General features: G+C 47.4%; 2 protein-coding genes across 6 annotated transcripts in view; one reads left to right on the plus strand and one right to left on the minus strand.

Annotated features, from left to right (window-relative positions):
• Window positions 1-355: 355 nt before the first annotated feature.
• Msh5 (mutS homolog 5) lies at window positions 356-21,434 on the minus strand. Of its 5 annotated transcripts, none has more exons than XM_051187338.1 (24): window positions 21,186-21,434; window positions 20,897-21,020; window positions 20,463-20,543; window positions 20,263-20,325; window positions 19,476-19,597; window positions 19,210-19,319; window positions 18,902-18,937; window positions 17,573-17,655; window positions 16,946-16,991; window positions 10,408-10,546; window positions 9,587-9,649; window positions 5,742-5,870; window positions 4,793-4,865; window positions 4,328-4,437; window positions 3,959-4,039; window positions 3,532-3,619; window positions 3,157-3,346; window positions 2,929-3,055; window positions 2,444-2,593; window positions 2,038-2,112; window positions 1,736-1,879; window positions 1,516-1,653; window positions 863-936; window positions 356-600 (listed from the first exon to the last, which is right to left on the minus strand). In XM_051187338.1, the coding sequence occupies exons 1-24, from the start codon at window positions 21,330-21,332 to the stop codon at window positions 489-491; spliced, it is 2,505 nt and encodes an 834-aa protein (XP_051043295.1). In that variant the 5' UTR covers window positions 21,333-21,434; the 3' UTR covers window positions 356-488. The 5 variants fall into 5 exon arrangements, with proteins under 5 accessions (XP_051043295.1, XP_051043294.1, XP_051043293.1 ...); XM_051187337.1 differs by having other exon boundaries at window positions 2,038-2,115; XM_051187336.1 differs by having other exon boundaries at window positions 2,038-2,115; window positions 9,614-9,649; window positions 16,946-17,030.
• The window catches only part of Bag6 (BAG cochaperone 6), a 115,532-nt gene continuing 95,112 nt past the window's right edge, over window positions 1,687-22,106 (plus strand). The window contains exon 1 of the mRNA XM_051187313.1: window positions 1,687-1,690. The gene's annotated coding sequence lies outside the window, so the exon portion shown is untranslated. The remainder of the gene's footprint in view (window positions 1,691-22,106) is intronic.

Below are 22,106 nucleotides of genomic sequence, written 5' to 3' on the forward strand. Positions count from 1 at the left end.
TTGGACTGAAACTCATTATATAGACCAGGCTGGCCTCAAATGCAAAGATCTGCCTGATTCTGCCTCCCCAGTCCTGGGATTAAAGGCATGCAGCACCATACCTGACTGACTGTATGTGTATGTGTGTGTATGAGTTTCTGTGCATCACATGTGTCCCAGAGCCCATGGAGACCAGAAGGGGTGTTGGATCCCTTAGAATTGGAGTTGCAGATGGATGTGAACCACCATGTGGTGCCTGGAACCAAATCTACTTCTGCTAACCCCTTAGCTTACCCACCCAAGTGTCACCGAATTTCTGAAGGACTACTCCCTGTCCCAGCTCCCCCAGTGTCCTATTGGATGACCCTTGGAAAGATTCTGATCCAAAATAAACTTTATTCCTAATACAAAACAAAATGTGCAGGCTGAGAACTCTGCATCTAAAGAAGAAAGGGAGCGGGCATGGTGGTCTCAGGTGTCTGGTAGCTGAGAGGGTGAAGAAAGGGCTCTCAAAGGATGGTGGTGGCAGCTGGCAGCACTTCCTGACTCATGAAAATGCCCAGGTCCAGGGTGGGATCTTCCAAATCCAGTTTCAGAAACTTAGCCACCAGTGCCTGGCAACTGCAGGGGAGAAAGAACCATGCAGTTTGGGGGTCTGTGCACAGGAAAACCCAGCCTTGAAAAGCCAAGGGTTTCAGAAAGCAACCATGGATACTGTGCCAGTTTTGTTATCTTCTGCTATGTAGCTCAGGCTGGCCTTAAACACTGGGATTATAGACATGTGGCACCACACCTGGCTTGGTGAGGGGAAGGGCACAGGGCTGCAGGAAAGCTGGCTGAGGGGTCCTGTGGAGGGAGGTGTTGGGGAAGGAGCAACACTTACTTCTCCACCTGCTTCCTCCTCAGAAGCTCATTCACGGGTCTGATGGGTTTCCCATTGCGGATCAGGTCTGAGACCTAGCACAGAAAGGAAGGCAGGAGAGCTGGTGGGGCTGGCAGGAAGAGGGGAAATGGGGGTCAGGACTCCTGTGACTACAAGTCCAGGTCTTCAGGAACAGGCATGGGGTGCAGAGATGGCTCAGTGGTTAAGAACACTGAGCAGCACTCTCGCAGAAGAGCTAGGCTCAATAGCTAGCACCCATATGGCAGCTCACAATCATCTATTCCAGATCCCTGAGATCTGACGCTCTCTTCTGGCTGCCACAGGCACTCGGCACAGACACAAATGCAGGGGAAACACTTACCTGTACAAAACAGACAAATATATATACATTGTACAGACAAATATATATATATTTTTGAGACAGGGTTTCTCTGTGTAGAGCAACTGTCCTGGAACTCTCTTTGTAGACCAGGCTGGCCTTGAGTTCACAGAGATCTGCCTTCCTTTGCTGCCTGGGTGCTGGGATTAAAGGTGTGTGCCACCACTGCCCAGCCAGATACATAAATCTTAAAAACAACCCGCTTGAAGAGGAGCAGGTGTGCTAGAAGGGAGCCCCGAGGTGGAGGTGGCTGCACACACGACACCCTCATCACCTCTTTGCCACGAGCAATGAGCTGGTCAGGAAGCCCCGCCTGGGCAGCTGTGTAGGAGGCATGGCTGGCACTGGCAACACCTTGGCAAAGCTGGTAGAAGAAGACAAGGTCGTCCCCATCCTCACAGGTCTCCATGGTCTTAAAAGAACAAACAGTGACAGTGTGGGGCTCCCCTGCGACTGAGAAGGGGAAAGGCCATGGGCTAGAGTGACTTCCTCACCAGATACTGCACCAGGGGTCCTTGTGGCAGCAGCTGCAGCTGAACAAGGCTCAGGAAGTTGGTGGCCACAAAGATGTGGGGGCAGCTGGGTCCCAGCGCTAGCCAGTGTCGAAGCACAGCAGCCAGGAGTGCCAGCCCGTCCACCTGCCAGAGAGCACAGGTGAGGGACAGAGCCAGTGCACCTGGGCCCTTCTGTAGCTGCCCCCATCTCTGCCCACGATCCCCATTCCCTCTGAGCTCAGTCTCCTGCTCCTGTCCCTTCATCCTCAGTTCCCCTCTCATCATTTCGTTTGCCTCCTCACCGTGTTGGTTCCCTTCCCAAATTCATCGATAAGGACCAGAGACTGCTCTGTGGCATTATTCACTGCTTTCGCCACCTGCTGGGCATGAAGTGAACAAGGGAGTTTCCTTAGCATTCAGGGCTTCTGATGTGTCACCATGAATAAATTCTTTGCACATGTCTATCTCCTAAAGCTTTTTAATAACCACACTCTTATCTGCTCAGCCTTCATTTGTCAGCAGTGAGGGAGTCACACAAAGGAGTCTCCAGGAATGTTTATGGTGTTGCTTCCCCCAGACTCTGACCTGGGTGCTCCCTGGCTCCAAGTACAGAGGACATGCAGCTGAGGGAATGTGTTCCCAAGGGCAGGGGCACAGTTTCTACTTGATTATCCCTCCCCTCCCCCACCCCCTTTTGCTCCCTTTAACCTGGTTGAGATCAATCATGAAGGAGGAGAGACCGAGGGAGATGGATTCGCAGCTATGAATTCGGGTGAAGATGGCATCGATTACCCCAATTTCAGCCTCTTCTGCTGGCACAAAGCTGCCCACCAGGGCCATGAACGTGATCAAGCCTACCTGGGTGTAGGAGGAGACAGGACATGGGCCTGGTGCTATGGGCAAAGTAAAAATGGGTCTCAACTAAAGACATGAATGGCTGATTAAGAGAGGGCACAGTGTCTCAGAAGAGCAATGTCCCCTGTGTCCTGACTTCAGAATTAAGTCAGGATTGTGGGTAAAGACGTGCTAGGGAATGGCATGGGGCCTCTTCAGAGGTTGGCCAAGGGGCCTATGGCCATGAAAAGGTCTGTCCTGAAGAATTGGCTCTCTAGTTCTCAGAGATGAAGGACACAGGCTGTAGGGAGAAGAGGAGATGGAGGAGATACAGGGACCTAGGTTGTATGGCCCCTCACCTGTTTGAGGTATATGCTTTTCCCTGAGGAGTTGGGTCCAGTGATGACTTTGACTCTCCCTTGGACCCCACCACAGTCAGTGGAGTTGGGCACAAAGGTTCGTGCACACAGTTCCATCAGAGGGTGCCTGTGGTGGGGGAGGACACACTGCATAGTCTATGGATCCAGGTGGATGAACCCACACTGGAAGATGGAACTTGTGGGCCTCTTGTATCTGTCTATTCTCACCTGCCATTCTTGACCCGCACTCCATGGATTCGGGGAGAGTAACGGGGTCTTGAATAGCCATAGTCCCGGGCAGCACTGGCAAGAGCCAGCAGGACATCAAGGCGGGAGGCAAGGTCCAACACCCGAGTCAGGACAGAAGCCCGTGACAGCACCTGACACTGCAGCTGATACATCAGCAGAGTCTCCTGGTCTGGGAAAGGAGCTAGGGTCAGTTCCCTGAGAGTGAAGGAGAGGAATAGAGGTCTCTGGAAAGATCCGGAAGCAGGCATACACATGCAGTGTGACCCTCCCACAGCCATTCAGAAGGGAATAGTCATAGCCTGAGAGCAGACTGTTGTTAGAGCTGCCCACTCCCACCAGCCAAGGGCTCCTCACCGCGGATCTCGCAGTGCAGGTCCCCCAGCAATGCATCCAGCTCCTTGGTTCGAGTGCTACGGTAGTGCAGCTTGTCCTCTGAGAGAAACTGGGTGCAAGGATTCCAAGCTCTAGACTTTTGTTTTTGTTTTGTGACACAATTTCATTACGTAGTCCTGGCTGGCCTGGAACTCACAGAGATTCCCCCTGCCTCTATCTCCCACATACTGGAATAACATTTGTGCACCACCATGCCCAGAGGTTTTTCATCTCTTGGTCTCCCTCTCCTGCCCCGGTGCCCCACCCTAACTTCTCTGTCTCAGCTCTGGTTAAGCTAGACATGACCCCAGACTTTGGTCAGTGCTGATGGTGAAGTCTTCCAGCTTCTTATCAATTCTTTTTCACACTCCTCCCCCAACCCCCAGCATCAGGAGGTCCAAAGATTTACCATGAAGTCTAGTCCCTCAATCTCAAAGTCACTGGCCTCCACCATAGAAGGCAAGCGGGGGATGGAGAGAAGGAAGCCTATCTGGGGAGAGAAGAGAGAGCGGGGGGGATGGGGTGGGCGGTGGAGGGGTGAGGGGAAGATGTGGGGGTTAGGAGGATGGGGGTGAGGGGTAGTGTGAGCTGCCAGCTCTCTTCCCAGAGGGAGCCCAGACACCCCCTCAGAGAGAGAGAATCACCAAAGGTGTTCGTGTCCCCAGAGTGCTGATCTGGCTGGCTGCATGGGTGCTACTTCCTTGCTCCCCTGCAACCGTCAGAGGCACCATTTATTTCGTCACAGCCCCCTAGAGGCTCTGCCCTCTCCCCTGCTCACCAGAGGGATGTAGATGACACTACATGAAGGAATGCGAGTGTCCAGATTCTCCAGTTCCTTCTGTGCAACTTCAGTGAGGAAACTTGGGAGGCCCGTCAGCCTCCGTTTTTCTAGGTGTGTAGACAATTACATGCATATAACAGGTAAGGTCCAGGAAGATTAGGGGTTCAAGGCCAACCCTGGCCACATGAAAGAGTCCTGATTGGCTGGGCATGATGGTACATGCCTGTAACCCAACCATTCCAGAGGTGGAAACAGGACGATCAGGACTTTGAGGTCATCCTTAGCCACTTATGGAGTTTGAAGCTAGCCTATGCTACAGGAGACTGTCTCAGACACAACAACAACAAAGAAAGATCTTTGCTCTGTTTGGAAAGATGCTTCCAAGTTATGGTGTCTGGTGCCAAGATGGACGCACTGGCTGGCTGGAGGGACCACCAGGGCTACCCCATGCCCAGGACTCACTTGCATCTATTTCCGGATCGATGTTGGGGAGGACTGTGAAGCGATTTTCAGCAAGACTTTCCTCAAAATCCACCTGAGGAGACAGATGGTAAGTTCAGTGTCTTAGCACTCAGCACCCTTTCTCTGTCCTGCCCTCAGCCCCCACTTCTTTAACCCTAATCTTCACACACTCTTTCTCCCCACCCTGTTAACCCCAGCATCTCTCAAGCTTCCCCACCTCCCACACCACAGACCCTCTATCCCCATCCCACCCTCTCTATCCCCATCCCACCCCCTCTATCCCCATCCCACCCCCTCTCTATCCCCATCCCACCCCCTCTCTATCCCCATCCCACACCCTCTCTATCCCCATCCCATCCTCTCTATCCCCATCCCACCCCCTCTCTATCCCCATCCCACCCTATCCCCATCCCACCCCCTCTCTATCCCCATCCCACCCCCTCTATCCCCATCCCACCCTCTCTATCCCCATCCCATCCTCTCTATCCCCATCCCACCCCCTCTCTATCCCCATCCCACACCCTCTCTATCCCCATCCCATCCTCTCTATCCCCATCCCACCCCCTCTCTATCCCCATCCCACCCTATCCCCATCCCACCCCCTCTCTATCCCCATCCCACCCCCTCTATCCCCATCCCACCCCCTCTATCCCCATCCCACCCTCTCTATCCCCATCCCATCCTCTCTATCCCCATCCCACCCCCTCTATCCCCATCCCATCCTCTCTATCCCCATCCCACCCTCTCTATCCCCATCCCATCCTCTCTATCCCCATCCCACCCTCTCTATCCCCATCCCACCCTCTCTATCCCCATCCCACCCTCTCTATCCCCATCCCACCCTCTCTATCCCCATCCCACCCTCTCTATCCCCATCCCATTCTCTCTATCCCCATCCCACTCCACTCATCTCCTTCCTCCTCAGGTGTCTGTCTTTTCTTCCACTCACCACTTTGCCAATGAGGCTGGCAATGTGGTGTAGGTCATCAGAGAACTCTTGTGCAATGTCCCGAAAAAGCTGGATGGACTGGGGCAGGGAGCGGCAGACATCCCTCAGGCCCAGGGCACTGTACACAGTCTGCAGGAGAGATGACCCAGGAAAGTGACACCGCTCAGGGGAGCTGAGGGACTGGACACAGACAGACTGAGAACAAAGACCAATGGGGAACCCCGAGAAGTAATTAAAGGCAGAGAGAGACTCAGCTAGGCACATGAAAAAAATATATAGAGAGAGGAGATTATTAAACTTGTGGAAGAGGAGGACAAGAGAGAAATAGGAATGAAAGTCAAGAAAAAAGGGCCAGGGAGGTGGCTCAGTAAAGAAAGATGAGAGCTGCTAAGCCTGACAGCCCGAGTTCCATTTCCAGACCCGTGTGTTGGAAGGGGGAGTCTCACAGGTTGCACTCCGGTTTCCACATGAAAGTCACATACATACTAGCACAGACATACACTAAATAAATAAATATTTTGTTGTTGTTGTTGTTTTGAGACAATTTCTCTGGCTGTCCTGGAATTCATTCTGTAGATCAGGCTAGCCTCAAACTCAGAGATCCACCTGCTTCTGCCTCCCGAGTGCTGGGATTAAAGGTGTTGTGCCACAACTGCCTGGCTAAATAAATGTTTTTTAGTAGCCAAAAGAAAAAGAAAGAACGAAAAAAAGAGAAGTAAACGAGATGCAGCAGCTACAGCACAGGGCCCAGCAGAGAGGAAGGGCTCAGAGTCCTTGAGAGCCAACTTTCCAGGGTGAGGTCAGTGGGTGAGCTGCTGATCTAACCACAGATTAAACCTATGGACAGAACCATAAGCAGCAGGAGGTCTCGCTCTGTGGAAGAGCTGTATAAACTGCAAGAGGCAGAAACAGTGATTCCTGATAAAGCCAACAAAGTGAGCTGTACAACTGACAGAAAACAAGACTGACATGGCCTGAAACAGTTTGGGAAAGCCTTTTCAGAGAAAAGGGACTGTGATGGGTCTTGAATAAAGACTCAGAAGTCAAATGAGAGCAGGGGCAGAGTAAGTGAACTGAGGAGGAAGCTGCAGAGGCCCACGCTGCGGTGCCAGGCAGTGTCAGAGACCCTGTGGGGTGGGCGCTGCTACCACCTCCATCACAGATGAGAACCTGAAGCACAAAGGCAGTTAAACCCTGGACTCAGTAATAAACTCAGCTAAGAGAGGGACTGGGCTTGAACCAGGTGTGTAGCTCACCCCCCACATTGTCTCTCTCAAATTAAACCCAGGACTACTCCGTACTGAGCTGTGACCCCTACCCTTGTTTATTCTGAGATAAGATACCAACCACTAAGTTACCCACACAGCTCTCTAACTCACTCTGTAGCCCAGGCTAGCCTCAAACTTCTTTTGTTTTGGGGGAGAGGATAAAGTCTCAGTTGGGCATTGTGGCATAAGTCTGAAACCCCAGCTCTTTGAAAGTTGAGGAAGATGGATCACAAGTTCAAGATCAGCTTGGATGACATAGCCCACCTGAGTCTAACCTGGGCTATATTTGGAGACCTTGTTTCAAAGTAACCAACCAAAGAAGCAAACATCAGTGCTTAGGAAGCAGAGACAGGAAGATCACTACAAATTTGAGGTTGGTCTAGTCTTCATAGCAAGTTCCAGAACTACACAGTGAGATCCTGCCTCAAAATAGAGAAGAAATAAATAATTTTGAAAATTGATAGATTGACATAGAGCTGAGGATCTATCTCAGTGATAGACCATTTGCCAAACAAGTATAACATTCTAGGTTCAATTCTAGTGAACGCACACAGACACAGACAAACACACCACAATTGTTTTTTGATTATAGGACGTTAATATTAAGGGAAGGCAAAATGGGTTACATGATAACTCTATAATCCTTGCAACATTTAAGTATTTTTTTATTTTTTAATTCTAGTGCTCAGTGACTATTTTATTCTGTAGAAGACCTTGCAAGTGTTACGTTAATTCACCTTTCTAGAAAACTAACATTATTGTCCATGAATAATTTTGATAATTTATTTATTCTTTTAAATTTCATTTTATATTCCAATCTCACGTCTCCCTCCCAACCCTCCTCCCAGTCCCATTGTGTTTGTCTCTGTTAATCTTTATCAGAGAACCCATGAAATCTCAATTCAATCTATGGCCCCTGTCAGATTTCCACTATTTAAAGCTTTTTTTTTTTTTCAATTTAGCAACATTTAAGTCTTAAATTACTTCAAAAATAAGGGTCAGGCCAGGTGTTGGTGGCTCACACCTTTAATCCCAGCACTCAGGAGGCAGAGGCAGGAAGATCTCTGTGAGTTGGAAGACAGCCTGGTCTACAGAGCGAGTTCCAGGACAGGCTCCAAAGCAATACAGAGAAACCCTGTTTCGAAAAACAAAAAACAAACAAAACAACAAATAGGGCCAGCTAGGTGGCACAGTAGATAAAGGAACTTGCTGCCAAGTCCTCACAACCTGAGTTCAGTTCTGGTGTCCACACAGAGGAAAGGAAGAACTGACCCCTGATGTTTTGCTTACTCCCACAAGGTCACCGTCTCATGTGTGCACCCACAATCATAAATGAATGTAATTAATTTTTTAAAACCTAAGTAAAAACAATAAAACCATACATTTTTAAAATTCAGAAAGATACGGGGGCATGGTGGCACACACCTTTAATCTAAACATTCAGGAGAAAGGCAGAGGAGGACCAGTCTCTGTGAATTTTAAGCCAGAACTCTACACCAAGAGTTCCATGACAGCCAAGGCTACACAATGAGAAACTGTCTCAAAAAACAAAAAGTAAATGAATGTGGTGGTTTGAATGGAAAATGGCCCCCATAGGCCCATAGGGAGTGGCACTCTCTTCCTGCTGTCTGAGGATCCAGATGTAAAATTCTAAGCTACTTCTCCAGCACCATGTCTACCTGTGTGTTGCCATACTTCTCACCATGAAGGCAATGGATTAAACCTCTGACTGTAAGCCAGCCGCACTTAAATGCTTTCCTTTACAAGAGTTGCTGTGCTCATGGTATCTCTTCACAGTAACAGAACACTAAGACAGTAAATAAATATTTTATGTTGCTTTATAATTATGTAAAAATATTACAGTCATACCAACCCAGACAAGGTATACGTCACTGGTTCTAGTTTTTAGCCCACTTTCTTTACGCTGCTATCAAAGCTCACAGATCCTGGAGAGATGGCTCAGCAGTTAAGAGCACTGGCTGCTCTTGTAGGGAACCAGAGTTTGTTTCCCAGCACCCACAGGGTGGCTCATAACCACATGTAACTCCAGTTCTAGGAGATCTAACACCCTCTGCTGGCCTCCCCAGGTTAGGCATGTACACGTTGCACAAACATATATGCAGGTAAACACTCCTACACATTGAATAAATCTTACAAAATTAAAAAGAACAAGCAAGCAGGCAAGAAATAAAGATGGGTAAAATAATAAAGGAGGTGAGGACCTGGTGATTCTGATAGTAAACAGTAATGTCAGTGCCAACTTTTTAATAATCACTGTGAAGTATTTGCGGATGAAATAAAATAATGGCTGGAGATGAAAGGAGATTGTTAGGAGTACTGATGCTGAACAGTTGGGCACAAGGGGAGTGATTATATTATTCTTTGCAAATATTTGTTGATATTTTCTGCAACACAAAATTTAAAAGAAACACCAGTGGGTAAAGCATGGCAGTGAATCCAGAATGGAGAAGTCTATACACAGGATTCAAAGCTTAACTGGGATTTCTGGGCTTAAGAAGGGAAATCTGCAGCCTTAGAACTCAGGGGAAGGAGCAGGAGCATCCTGAGAGGCCTTACCTTGTAGAGGACCTGCCAGTCACTGACCTTGGTGTGGGACAGCTTCATGCGCTTCAGAATCAGCTACAAGCAGACAAAGGGACAGCCATGGTTTGCTAATTACCATCTGACATCTCTCAAGAGGCCCACACTCCAGGCTGGCGAGACACTTTTCCAGAGGACCAGGGTTTGGTTGTCTGCATCCACAGCAGGAGGTTCACAAACACCCATAATCTAACTTTAGGGGATACACCATCTGACTCTGCAGTCGCCTGTACTCACATACAGATACTCCACAGAGCCAGATCTTTTTTTTTTTTTTTTTTTTTTTTTTTGAGATAAGGTCTCATTACTTAGGTCTGACTAAACTGGAACTCACTATGTAGACCAGGCTAGCCAAACTCATACATGCTATACATGCATGTAATTAAATATAAATCTTAGGCTGGGCAGTAGTGGCCTACACCTTTAACTGCAGCATTTGGGAAGCAGGTAGATCTCTGAGTTAAAAGCCAGCCTGGTCTACATACCAAGTTCCAACTCAGCTAGGACTATATAGAGACCCTGTCTCAAAAATAAAGAAATAGCTAGGAGTGATGGAACACAACTTTAATCCCATCACTTCGGAGACAAAGGCAGGTGGATCCCTGTGACATCCAGTGTTACATGGTGAGACCCTATCTCCAAATTACAAAACAAATAAACTAAATTTTAATAAAATAAAAATAAGAAGCCCAAAGTTTTCTATAAGCCATCAGCCTTACTCACCTTATTCCCCCACCTGACCTCGCCCTGGGCTCTCAACCTCACTCCCCCTGCCCCGACCTCTGCCCTGGGCTCACAGGCACGTTCTTGATGTGTCTCAGGAGACGATGCATCATCTGAGCAGTGTCCAGATTCTGAGGCATCAGGAAAAACTGAATGACATCCAGACGAGAATTGAGTTCCCTTAGCTCCTGAGTTGGACGTGTAAACCATAGCCTGGGGGTGGGGGGTTGGGATGGGAAGATTAGAAGCCTCATCATCTTAATTTTGCTTGGAAATCTTCGGGGAGTGTGGTAACATGTGCCTGTCGCATACTATAGGAATGAATTCCCAAGTGCATGACCCTGTGTATGTTCTCATGTTTTTATATACCTACTGAAAATTGCTGGATGTCACAATGGCTATATCTGTATGTCACAGTTTTGATGGATGAGACCATGTGTCACTCCATGTGGATATGTGATGGAGCATGTCAATATTTTGGAGCAAGAGCAGTGTGTTGTGGTATTTGTGTGCCAACACTATAGTTCTCTGTAGCTGAGTGGGAGAGGGTGAGTCAGTATGTAGCTGTGACAGTATTTTAGGGAAACAGCACAGACAAATTTCATCTTTCCATGCTCTTCCTGTGTAAATGCCTGTAACTAATTCTCATTCTCTTTCATACTCTCTTCCATTCTTTCTTCTTCTGGCAATGTTTAGGGTTGGGGGGGGTCAAGGCTTACTCTTTACCCAAGCACCAAACTAGTAAGCCACACTCCCAGCTGCATTTTTTTTTTTTTTTTTTTGAGACAGATTTCACATTGTTCAGACTGATCTGATCACAAATTTGCCTGCCTTTCTGCCTCTGGTGGAATTAAACACAGGGGCCACCATGCCCAATTTGTTGTTCTTTTGATATAATTATTGCCTAAGAAACACAAACACTAGACTCAGTGCCCATGAGGAATTTAATGGTAGAGAGGAGAGAAAGGGAGGGGAGGAGAAAGCAAGGGAGAGAGAGAAAAAAAGAAAGAGAACAAGAGAGAAATGCACTTGGTACACTTGCTTTAAAAGCGAAATTTGTGCATGTGTAACTGAGTCCCCTGAGCAGCCAGGTAAAGCTTGAGCAGCCAGGTATCATGAAGACATGGCCATGAGCATCGCGCCCATCATCAGGGGGTGGGGTCAGCAGACTGCTGGTTCCCAACACAACTCATATTAGAATTTTTAATAATTAGTAGAGAAAGGAATTGGAGATATGTTATGAAGGTGTTTCAACATGGGGGTCTGATTCATAAATGACTAGCGTGTACAAACATTATTACATCTTCTGTTGCCAGAAGTACTACCTATTAAGTTAAAATAAATTATTACACAGTAATAATGTTTCATCTGTATTTGTTTAATTCTGGGTGTGGGATTCTGTAAGAACTTTAGCCTAGGGGTTCTTTTCTACATTATAGCAAGCCATTACTCATGTTATTTACGAATTAGTGAGTGGAGACATGAGCCTGAGGGTGCATGCCTCCCATTTAGCCCATAGTTATGTTCAATCAGAACATCCCAACTTAGAATAAAACCAAAGATCCATTTCAGTTCAAGGGTGGGTTTGGGCTATCCCTGTCCTTCTCCACAAAGAGGGCTTAAGCCACAGCAGTGCAGGCCGGGCTGGAAGTTCTGACCCACTCTGTAGAGCACAAGTCTCATTTAGCGGACTTTCTGATAGGACACCTGGATTTACCAGACTTCTGTTCTGTTAATGGCCCTAATTGTACAGCTGAGAAAGTCAGGACTGTAGTCAGTAACTTGTCCAAAACCACACTGCTAATGAGAAGTGCATCTGGGTGTCAGACTCAGCTGTCCAGACTGCAGGATCCTGTTGGCTGAGTCCTCAGTCAGGCTGTGATTCTCTGCCTTGTGGATCTCACATGGAAATCTGCATTCCCCAGCTCTCATCTGTTTCATTTCTGTTTTGTTTTCTCTTGAGCAGAGGATAACCTTGAACTTCTGATCTTTCCTTCTACCTTCTGCTTTATGTGGTGCTGGGAAAGCAACCCTGAGCCTCAGGGACTCCAGGGAAGCACAGCAGTAACTGATCTACATCCTGCTGTGAAACATTATTTTAACTGGGCAAAGAAGTGTTACATTTGTTTATGCTACAGAATATTACTTTAGCTGTGTAAGGGTATGTTTCTTTTGTTTAGCCAATGACCTTCAAGGCAGCAAGTCCTAGAGCATGGTGGGGTTTGTATATGTGACATCTTAAGAGCTGGGGGAGAGGGGTGGTGTGTTCTCTCTCGAACTCTCTTGGCATGGTGGCAGGAGCAGGAGTGAGTAGCAGAGAGGCAGCGCAGTTGGTGACCTTCACTCCTGGACAGAACGGCTATGAGAAGGCAGCTGGAGTAGCAGCACATTCTGCTTTGTTCTGTATTTGAGTTTGTCTTTTCCTTGCACCCCTTAATAAATTGGTTATTAGGCTTTTTATAATGTGCATTTGCTTAAGGATATAAGGATGTGTGTTTATGTAAAGATGTGTTGCATCTGTTTCACTTTGCCTGCCTAAGGCACCTGATTGGTCTAATAAAAAGCTGAATAGCCAATAGCTAGGCAGGAGAGGGATAGGCAGTGTTGCCAGATATAGAGAATAAATAGGAGAAATATAGGCTTGCAAAGAAAGAAAAAAGGAGGAGGAGAGAATGAGGGACATGCCTCAGGCAAGAAGTCAGGCAGTTGCCAGATAGACAGACACAGACAAGCAGTGAAAGTAAGATATACAGAACAAAGAAAGATAATAAGCCCCAAGGCAAAAGGTAAAAAGAATCAGGGTAATTTAAAAGTACTAGCCAAAAATGTGCCTAAGATAAGACTGAACACATAGGGGGTTGGGCGGCGGCGATGGTGCTCACCTTTAATCCCAGTACTAGGGAGGCAGAGGCAGGTGGATCTCTGTGAGTTAAAGACCAGCATGGTTTACAAAAGCAAGTTCCAGGACAGGTTCCAAAACCACAGAGAAACCCTGTCTCAAAAAAACAAAGACCGAATACACATAATTAATAAGTCTGTGTCATGATTTGGGAGCTGGTTGGTGCCCCCCCCAAAAAAAAAAAGAAAGAAAGAAAAAAAGCCTGGTACACATCATCCCCAGTCCTTACTCACCTTTAAAATTTTACAAGTATTAGCTGGGCAGTGGTGGCATATCTTTAATTCCAAAGAAGCAGAGACACACAGATCTCTGCGTTTGAGGCCAGCTTGATCTACAGAGTGAGTTCCAGTACAGCCAGGACTACACAGGGAAACTCTTATCTTACAAAAACAAAACAAATTTGTGTGTATGTGTTTAAGTCTGCATTTATGCAATGAGTGTGCAAGTATGTACTTCTGACGGCCAGAGGGTCTCATACCCTGGAACTAGTTCCATACAGTTGTGAACAGCCTGGCATGGGTGCTGCAAACTGACCAAGGACCCTTTAGAAGAGCAGTAAGTGATGAGCCACACACACACACACACACACACACACACACACACACACACACACACACACGAACTTGCCATGTAGCCAAGGACTCAAACTTGTATTATATTCTAGTCCCACCCTTTTCCAAGTGTTGAGATTAAAGGCATTTGCCACAGAGCCTGGTTCTCTCCATCTTTTGCATAATTCTCTTCCTCCATGCTAGGCATGCTGGTCCATTCCTATAATCCCAGCACCCAGGAGGCAGATAGGAGGACAATCACAAGATGAAGTACAACCTGGGCCTTTCCAGCAAGTTTCAGGCCACTCTGGTCTCATAGTGAGACAATGTTTCAAACAAACCCTATAAAATCCTCACTTTCCCATCCTAATCCTGCTTAAAATTTGAGATTTATATCTAAAGCATTGAAGAATGTGTGGGTAATTAAGTTACTCAGAGATAGTCCTAAATCAGTCCTCAGAAGGAATGTGTTGCAGTGGGATGGGCAGGAAAAGGGTAAACTATAAGCCTGTCTGGTAGCTGAGGTTCTGGAGGTGATGTGGCCAGTGTGCTTTCGTTCTCATACTGTGTTCACTCACTGAATATTTTACCTACAAAGTCACCTGTCAGACACAGGCAACAGAGCTAGGCAGTGGTGGTGCATGCCTTTAATCCCAGCACTCGGGAGGCAGAGGCAGGTGAATCTCTCTGAGTCTGAGGCCAGCATGGTCTACAGAGAGAGTTCCAGAACAGCCTCCAAAGCTACAGAGAAACCCTGTCTTGAAAAAACAAACAAACAAAACAAAACAAAGCAAAAACCGACACAGGCAACAGGAATGGTTCACTAACAATTCTAACCTGATGTAACAAAGAGCATTTGACCACATCAGCTCATCCACCTCTCATATGTACCTGTGGAAGCTGCACCAAAAAGAGTTAGTTTGACCTCAAACATGAGATTAAATGTTGACAAGAAGGACTAAAATATAGGGTGGAGCTAGAAGAAAAGGATTTACAAGGAAATTGGGGATGTGAATCTAAAAATTAAAACCAAGGTGAATGTGGGTGTGATGTGGAGAACTGCCTCCCTCCCCCACTGTGAGCAGCACTGTTCCCTGGGTTTGAGATCAGAGACTGGATAAGGAGAAAGCTAGTAAGCACTGGCATACACACGAGTTCACTGCTCTTTGCTTTTAAATGCAGACATAATGTGACGAGGTTCCTGTTGCCTTGACTTCCCACGATGATGTGACCTGGAACTGTGAGCCAATATTCCCTTTCTCCCTTAAGTGACTTCTCATCAAGTTACTAAACATCTCACTACAAGATAACACCACTGTATATGCTAAACTTTCCCGTAATAGGGAAGCATCCTCTTAGTTTCTACTTAAGACTTTAATTTTTTTTAATTTTATGAACATTGGTGTTTTGCCTGCATGTATGTCTAGTAAGGGTGGTGAATCTCCTGGAAAAAGAGGTACAGACATTTGTGAGCTGCCACGTGGTTGCTGGGAATTGAACCTGGGTCTTCTGGAAGACAGCCAGTGCTGCTAACCACTGAGCTATCTCTCCAGCCCTACTTAAGACTTTTTTAAGAAATGGAGTGACATGCCCCGATCTCTGTGTCAGGATGGCATGCGGTTAGAACAAACAGCTAATTTGGAGAAAGAGACTAGAGGCAGAGACCATTTTGGAGGTAGATGCAATGCTCCTGATAGTCAGAATTAGATTGGTGTGAAGAGGGAGGAAGGGTGGCTAAAAGACTTCAGGACAGAGACAAGAGCCACTCATGAATAACTGAATACGGAGGAGTGAGCAGGAAGCTTCAATCCATGGTGCCTATCCTGAGATGCTACACTGCCAGTAAATCTATTACCTAGAAAAATGTGGCAGGAAGATGTCTGGATGTTCTGAGCCTGTGGTGTCTATGCTAAGTACAGGTGGTAACAATATGAAATTGTCAGTCCAAATATATGGGAATTATGGGAATCATTTTTTGTTTTTGTTTGATTTTAGAGACAGAGTTTCTCTGAGTAACAGCTCAGGCTGTCCTGGAACTCACTCTGTAGACCAGGTTGGCTTCAAGCTCAGAGGTCTGTCTGCCTCTGCCTCCTAGGACTAGGATTAAGGGTGCATGCCACTCCACCTGGCTAATTTTTGTTTTGTTTACTATTGAATAGGGTCTCATGTAGAACAGGATGGCCTCCATCTAATTTTTTAAAGAACATTTTTATTTATCGTTTTTAATGTGTATGGGTGTTTGCCTGTATGTAAGTCTGTGCATTACTTGTGTGCCTGGTACCATAAGGTCAGAAGAGGGCTTCAGATCCCCTGGAACAGGAGTTACAAAAAGTTGTGAACCATGCTGTGGGGGCTGGGAATCAAACCTAAGTGTTCTGAAAGAGCAGCCAATGCTCTTAACTGCTTACTCACCTCTCCATCCTTGGCCTCCAATTCTTGATTTTACTACCTCAGCCCTACAAAAGCTGGAATTACAGTGGGCATGAGCCACCATGCCCTGCTTGAATATTGAATATCTCAATTTGTGTCTTTTTTTTTTTTTTTTTGGTTTTTTGAGACAGGGTTTCCAGGGTTTCTCTGTATTGTTTTGGAGGCTGTCCTGGAACTAGCTCTGTAGACCAGGCTGGCCTCGAAATCACAGAGATCCACCTGCCTCTGCCTCCTGAGTGCTGGGATTAAATGTGTGTGCCACCAACGCCTGGCTCCCATAGTCTGGCTCTTATGCATATTTTAGGAATGTAAATTCAGATCTTCATGTCAGTATCACAAGCACTTTACTATCAATATTTTAAAGAAGTCATTTTGAGATAGGGCGTGCCTAGTTTTAACTTTTTTTTTAGACTGGAGATGGGGGTCTCACTTAATTGAGTATCCTACCACTGAGCCTTGCCCCTAGCTTTTGATGTGGTGTTAAATTATCTTGTAATGCATCCGTAGTTTGTGGTTCAGTTTCTTTTGCGTGTGTGTGAGTGTGTGTGTATGTATTTGTATATTATTCATGAGTGTGTATGCATCTGTGCTGACAACATAAAATGAGGATAATCTGAGCTACTACCCTGGGAAGTTGTTATTTCTAGTACTACTGAATGAAATAGTGTTTGTCATGGCCTGTAGACTGCTGTTAACAGGCCTCAGTATCCAGTGTGTATGAGACACACTCACCTGAGCAGCTTGTGTCCCCACTTACAGCGGCATCTGTTGAGGATTCCTGTGGGTATGCATAGGAGTGAACTTGTTACAAGGAGACCTAGATACAGAACACAAAGGCAGCAGAAGTCGGGGCCTGGCTACAACTTGGGGCCTGGATTATCATGTGAGGCTGAGAAAAAGGATAGATGCTCAGCCGGGAAAATACATAATTGACATAGCCACAACTCACAAAAGCCCAACACAGATACATAAAACTCACACATAGCCCACAGTCCATTGAGAAACGGGACACTTGGAGTCGTGTCCCTAATATACTCTAAAGCCAGAGGGCCCAGATAAAAACTATACAAATCCTCCTTAGTGAACAGACAGGTGTTAGTTGCCCAATTAGTGGGCACCCTCATACAGAGCCAGAAACTGAACATAATATTGGTAAGGTCGAAGCTGACATGCACATTACATTGCATGGTTACCTATAAAGCGCAAGCTGAGAGTGGGCACAGGGACTGAGAAGCCTGGGATGCTGTGGAAAAGGTATCTGGCATTCACAGTAAAGCAGGAAGAGAGACTGCACACATCTGTGGTCAACTGTGTTTCTAGTAGGCTTTCAGTGTGGGGTGACCTACAGTACACACCTACCAAAGAGGCTGAGGCCCTCCTTTAGCCCGCTGGCTACTTTGTAGACTGAGGGGTGAGCCTCACTCTTGAAGATCTGTAGAACACTGTCACAGAGAAATGAAGACATCTGGATGACCTTCTATACATCCTACACATAGCATAGGCGTGTGTACATATTTAATTGCATAAGCATGTGTGTACATATTTAGTTTTGTTTTTGAGACAGGGTTTCTCTACATAGCCCTGGCTATCCTAGAACTCACTATGTAGACTAGGCTGGCCTTGAATTTATAAAAATCTCCCTGCCTCTGCCTTCCAGTGCTGGGACTGAAGGTGAACCACCACACCTGCCTGTGTACACATATTTGGGTGCAGGTGCACATGCTCCCATGCATATGTGAGATGCCAGAGGACATGGAAGTGGCTGTCCTCTGTCTCTCTGTCTGATTCTCTTTTGAGACGAGGTCTCTCATTGAACCCAGAGTCCCACATTTCCTTTGGATAAGATGGCAGCCAGAGATGCCAAGCACTTGCATAAAACTCAGATCTGCAGACTTGAGTAGCAAGAGCTTTTGCTCACTAAACCAGGTTCCTATTGGCACTTTAGCCATTTTTTAAAATAATAATAAAGTGGGGAACTGAGACAGGGTTTCTCTGTGTACTGTGTGTAGCCCTGGTTTTTCTGGAACTCACTTTGTAGACCAGGCTGGCCCTGAACTCCCAGAGATCTGTCTGCCTCTGCCTCCTGAGTGCTGGGATTAAAGGTATGTGCTACCATCCCTGGCAATGATAACCTTCATGTGAGGGTTATTACTCACTTTTGGAGTCACTTCAGCTTCTCCCATTAGGAAAAGGAAATGAAAGCCAGGTGTGGTAGCATACATGTTTAGTCCCAGCACTTGGGAGGCAGAGGAAGGTAGATCTTTGTGAGTCCAAGGCCAGCCTGGTTCCTGGTTTATATAGTGAGTTCCAGAACAGTGGGGTTATGTAGAGAGACCCAGTCTCAAACAAAATTAAACAAAAAAAAAAAAAAAAAAAAAAAAAAAAGAAAGAAAAAAAGAAAGGAAGGAAGGCTGGAGTTGTCACTTCAGAGAGCAGAATGCTTGCCTAGCAGGCACCAGTCCCTCGGGTCCATCCCCAACATTGCAAAAAGGAAGGGAAAGGGAGGTGATGCCTTTGGGCTTTAGTCCCTTCCTTCCCTCCCTACTCCACCCAATCATCCTTTCCTTCCCTTCAAGGAGAGAGATTTTAACAGCCCCAGGATTAGAGAGACTAGAGCCTCTTTAGGATTATTAGAGCATTAGGCTCAGCCCTTGTGTCTCTGGAGGCAGCAGTCTGTCTGTACCTCACCTGTAAGTGTCTTGATCTATGCTCACCAGATGGGTCCTGAGAACAGAAAACAAGCCAAAGCGAAGGCGGCTGAGACGTGGCCGTTCACTACGAGCTCGAGCTCCCTTCTCTCAGTACTGTCCACACTTCCCCCAGAGCAATACAATCCCAGGTTCTCCTGTGTCCCAGCACAAGTGTCCGCTGTCCCCATCCCTCTCCCGTGTTCCAGTACACATGTCCACTGTCCCCACCCCTCTCCCATGTCCCAGCACAGATCTCTGCTCTCCTGGCTTACTTATGAGCCCTCCCAGTCCTTCTACATCACCTACAATACAAATTTCTTAAATCCCAGGATTGGGACGCTGACATTATGATCTTCCAATTCCACCCCAACTCTTCTTCGACTCAGGAACTTGAGCAGTCCTCCAAGTGCCCGGATCTGGAAGGGGTCAGCAGTGGAGTTGGACAACACCAATGCCAAGAAAGACTGTCATTTTCTAGGGCCAGGGCAGACCAGCCCAGAACTCGGCCTGGGACTGGGAGCTCATGCCTTTCCCAACTGCATCCCAGCCTGCACCCCAGCGACCCAGCTCACCGTGAGGACACAGTCAAAGGGAATAATGGAGGAGAGAAAAAGGATTTTCTCAGTGGCAGTCATGGATTCTGGGATAAATGAGTAGTTTCCAGAAAGGAGACGCTGCTTGCTTGTCTCTGGACCTATTTTGGGGGATAAGGAGAAAGAAGTCCTATAAGTTCATTTTCTTACCCCAACTTAACAAGAGCAAGCAAAAGCAACCAAAGTCCACAGAGGTGGTTAAGGAAAGCTGAAGCAAGAGCCAAAAAGTGCACACTTAGTCTGGTTGTCTTCATTCTTTATGTAATATAGATGTCCAACTATAAGCTCAGCCTGGGAAAGACAAGTGATGTCTGGGATTGTAGATTTTCTAGGTCAAAAAGATCTTATGATAAAGGAAAGAATAGTCCTAATGTCCAGATATCTAATTAGGACAGCACATTCCCTGTCCTTTTTGCAAACCTGGGAGTTTGCCAAGTAGGAAGTGTCTTAAGGATCATCAGGATCCCAGAAACATTGCTTTTCCTTTTTATGCAATAAATCACGTTGGCTTAAACATTCAAAGCTATTTGAAAAGTGTTGTCACTCCATTTTCTTGGGGGGGGCATTCCTAACATAACTAACCCACTGGCTTCTCAATAAGTTGGATTACTAATGATAACATGCAGGAAAGATCTTGGGAAGTTAGGTGGTGGGGCATGTGAGGTATTTTCAGATAACAGATGGGGGAGATCTCTGATAATGGGTGGATTAAGGGAAGGGACAGGACTACTGGGATGGAGTCTGGCAAAGTAAAAGAAGTAGCTACCGAAATCCACACTTGGCAGAAGTATGATCTCAGGTCTCTTTGGCTCTTGGGGCTCCTGGGAGGCTGTGAAAGCAAAGGGCCATGGTTCTGTACACTCAGTCCTGTTCTTGTCCCATCCTGCCTGTCAGCCAATACTAGCCTCCCGGCACTCCACATTTTAGTAGTCCTTTTCCATTTTCCCTTCTTTACTGGACCCTTACCAAGTTTCCCCAGGAACCGAGTCATGGTCTCATCCTGTTTGGCACTTGTAATGACAGACTGGGGGTTGACTTCATCCAGAACTTGAAAAGAGAAGGGACCAACCTAGTCAAAGGAGCTCTACACATGGACAAAAAGGAAAGAGGCAGCTCTGCTCTTTCCAGAGCTGTCTCAAAAAAACCAAAATAAAAGAATTTATTTTCTGGTTGGAGGGAGGAAAGGGGGTGTCCTGGAAACTACCACTAGATTAAAATTATGAATGGTTTGCCAGGGACTAAATCTGTACCATTTCACATACAGCAAGCACCTAATAAAGTTGTGTTGGATATTTAATTCCCCCCAAACAGGTGACTACAAAGTAGATTAAGTCACTTTAGGACATATGTGTGAACATGATTCCAACCCCAGAGTGGAGGAATCAAGGGTTCTGTCCCACCTCTCTGGAGAAGCTTCAGGCTCTCGTGCTCTGGGGCATCTGGCATGAAGTAGATAGTGCAGTCACTAGTGTCATAGTAAGCAATGCCCAGATATCCCGAACTCCACAGCACGCACAGATGGATCTGCCCCCACGAAGAAAAGGAGATCAATATCTGAAACCCTGGGGAAGACATGGTCTGGGCCATCCCTTATTATCAATCATTTAACCAAATCTCGGAGATAGCCAACCTAAAACAGGTTCGGCCCAGCCCTTCCCCGTCCTCCCGGCGCGCTCCTCCCTCTGACACCTCGGCCGGCTCCTCCTCCTCGTCCTCGTCCTCCTCTTCGATAGCTCCAGGCCCGGGCACTGGAGCCAGTGGACTGGGGAAGCTGACTGAGGGGATCCCGGGCCCGGGTCCCGGCGGCGTCCGGCCTGGGGTCGCCCTGAAAGCCATGAGCTCGGCAACTCTGAGGACGTGGGAGAGGGAGGTTCAGAAGCCACATTTCACCCGGTGGCTGGGTGGGGTGATGCGCACGCATCCGGGCTCTCTGAGGACTGCGGGGACAGGTGTAGGGACACTTCGAGGACGACTCCTTTAGGTTGCAAACAATTTCTGACACTCGAAATCGTGCCTCGGAGGGTGTTTCTGCCACCCACGCCCTGACAACCACAGCCGTGCTCTTCCGTCCCCGCCCCACCCAGTGCCGCCAACTCGCGGCGTTTTCCCGCCTTTTCCGTCACCTCAGTGGCGACAATCACCTCACTGACCAACGGCCGCTAGGCTGGGGAAGGGCGGGCCTGCCTGTGGGCGGGGCCGTGGGGAGGGGTCACTCGCCCCCGCCTCTCCCGTTTCTATTGGCTGGAGGAGCCTGCCTATCTATCCAATAGGAAGCGAGGGAGTACCCAGCGAAGCCGAGCAGAGTCTAAGCGCTGATTGGTCTGTTTACAATAGGGGCTGGGCCGGCGCGTTTAAAATTCCCGCCCTCTGTTGTTGCTAAGCAGCGGGAGGCCAGGGTTTCCGAGCTTTGGCCGAAGCCTGGCGGCGCCCGCCAGAAGGTCGCTGTGCAAGCCTAAATCCCCCGCCCGGGAAAAAGGGTCTGCGTGGTGGGGAACGCTACTGCGAGGAGGCCGACCTTAAAGGGCCAGAGCATTATTCCTCCTGCCTGGAGTGTGGCGAGAACCCACATTAACCCAACCTAAGCCAACAGCAACCACTCTGTTAATATTT

This window comes from Phodopus roborovskii, unplaced genomic scaffold (genome assembly GCF_943737965.1).
Source record: "Phodopus roborovskii unplaced genomic scaffold, PHOROB, whole genome shotgun sequence".
Taxonomy (NCBI): Eukaryota; Metazoa; Chordata; class Mammalia; order Rodentia; family Cricetidae; genus Phodopus; species Phodopus roborovskii.

What these genes read in the sequence shown, in the direction of transcription:
- Msh5 (XM_051187334.1), bottom strand. Translation starts at nt 21,332, where the DNA reads ATGGCTTTCAGGGCGACCCCAGGCCGGACGCCGCCGGGACCCGGGCCC. An exon ending in GACACATCAAGAACGTGCCT is followed by an intron (nt 9,650 to 10,407) that starts GTGAGCCCAGGG and finishes GTCTGCTTGTAG; the next exon opens with CTGATTCTGAAGCGCATGAA. An exon ending in GTGCGGGTCAAGAATGGCAG is followed by an intron (nt 3,056 to 3,156) that starts GTGAGAATAGAC and finishes CCCCCACCACAG; the next exon opens with GCACCCTCTGATGGAACTGT.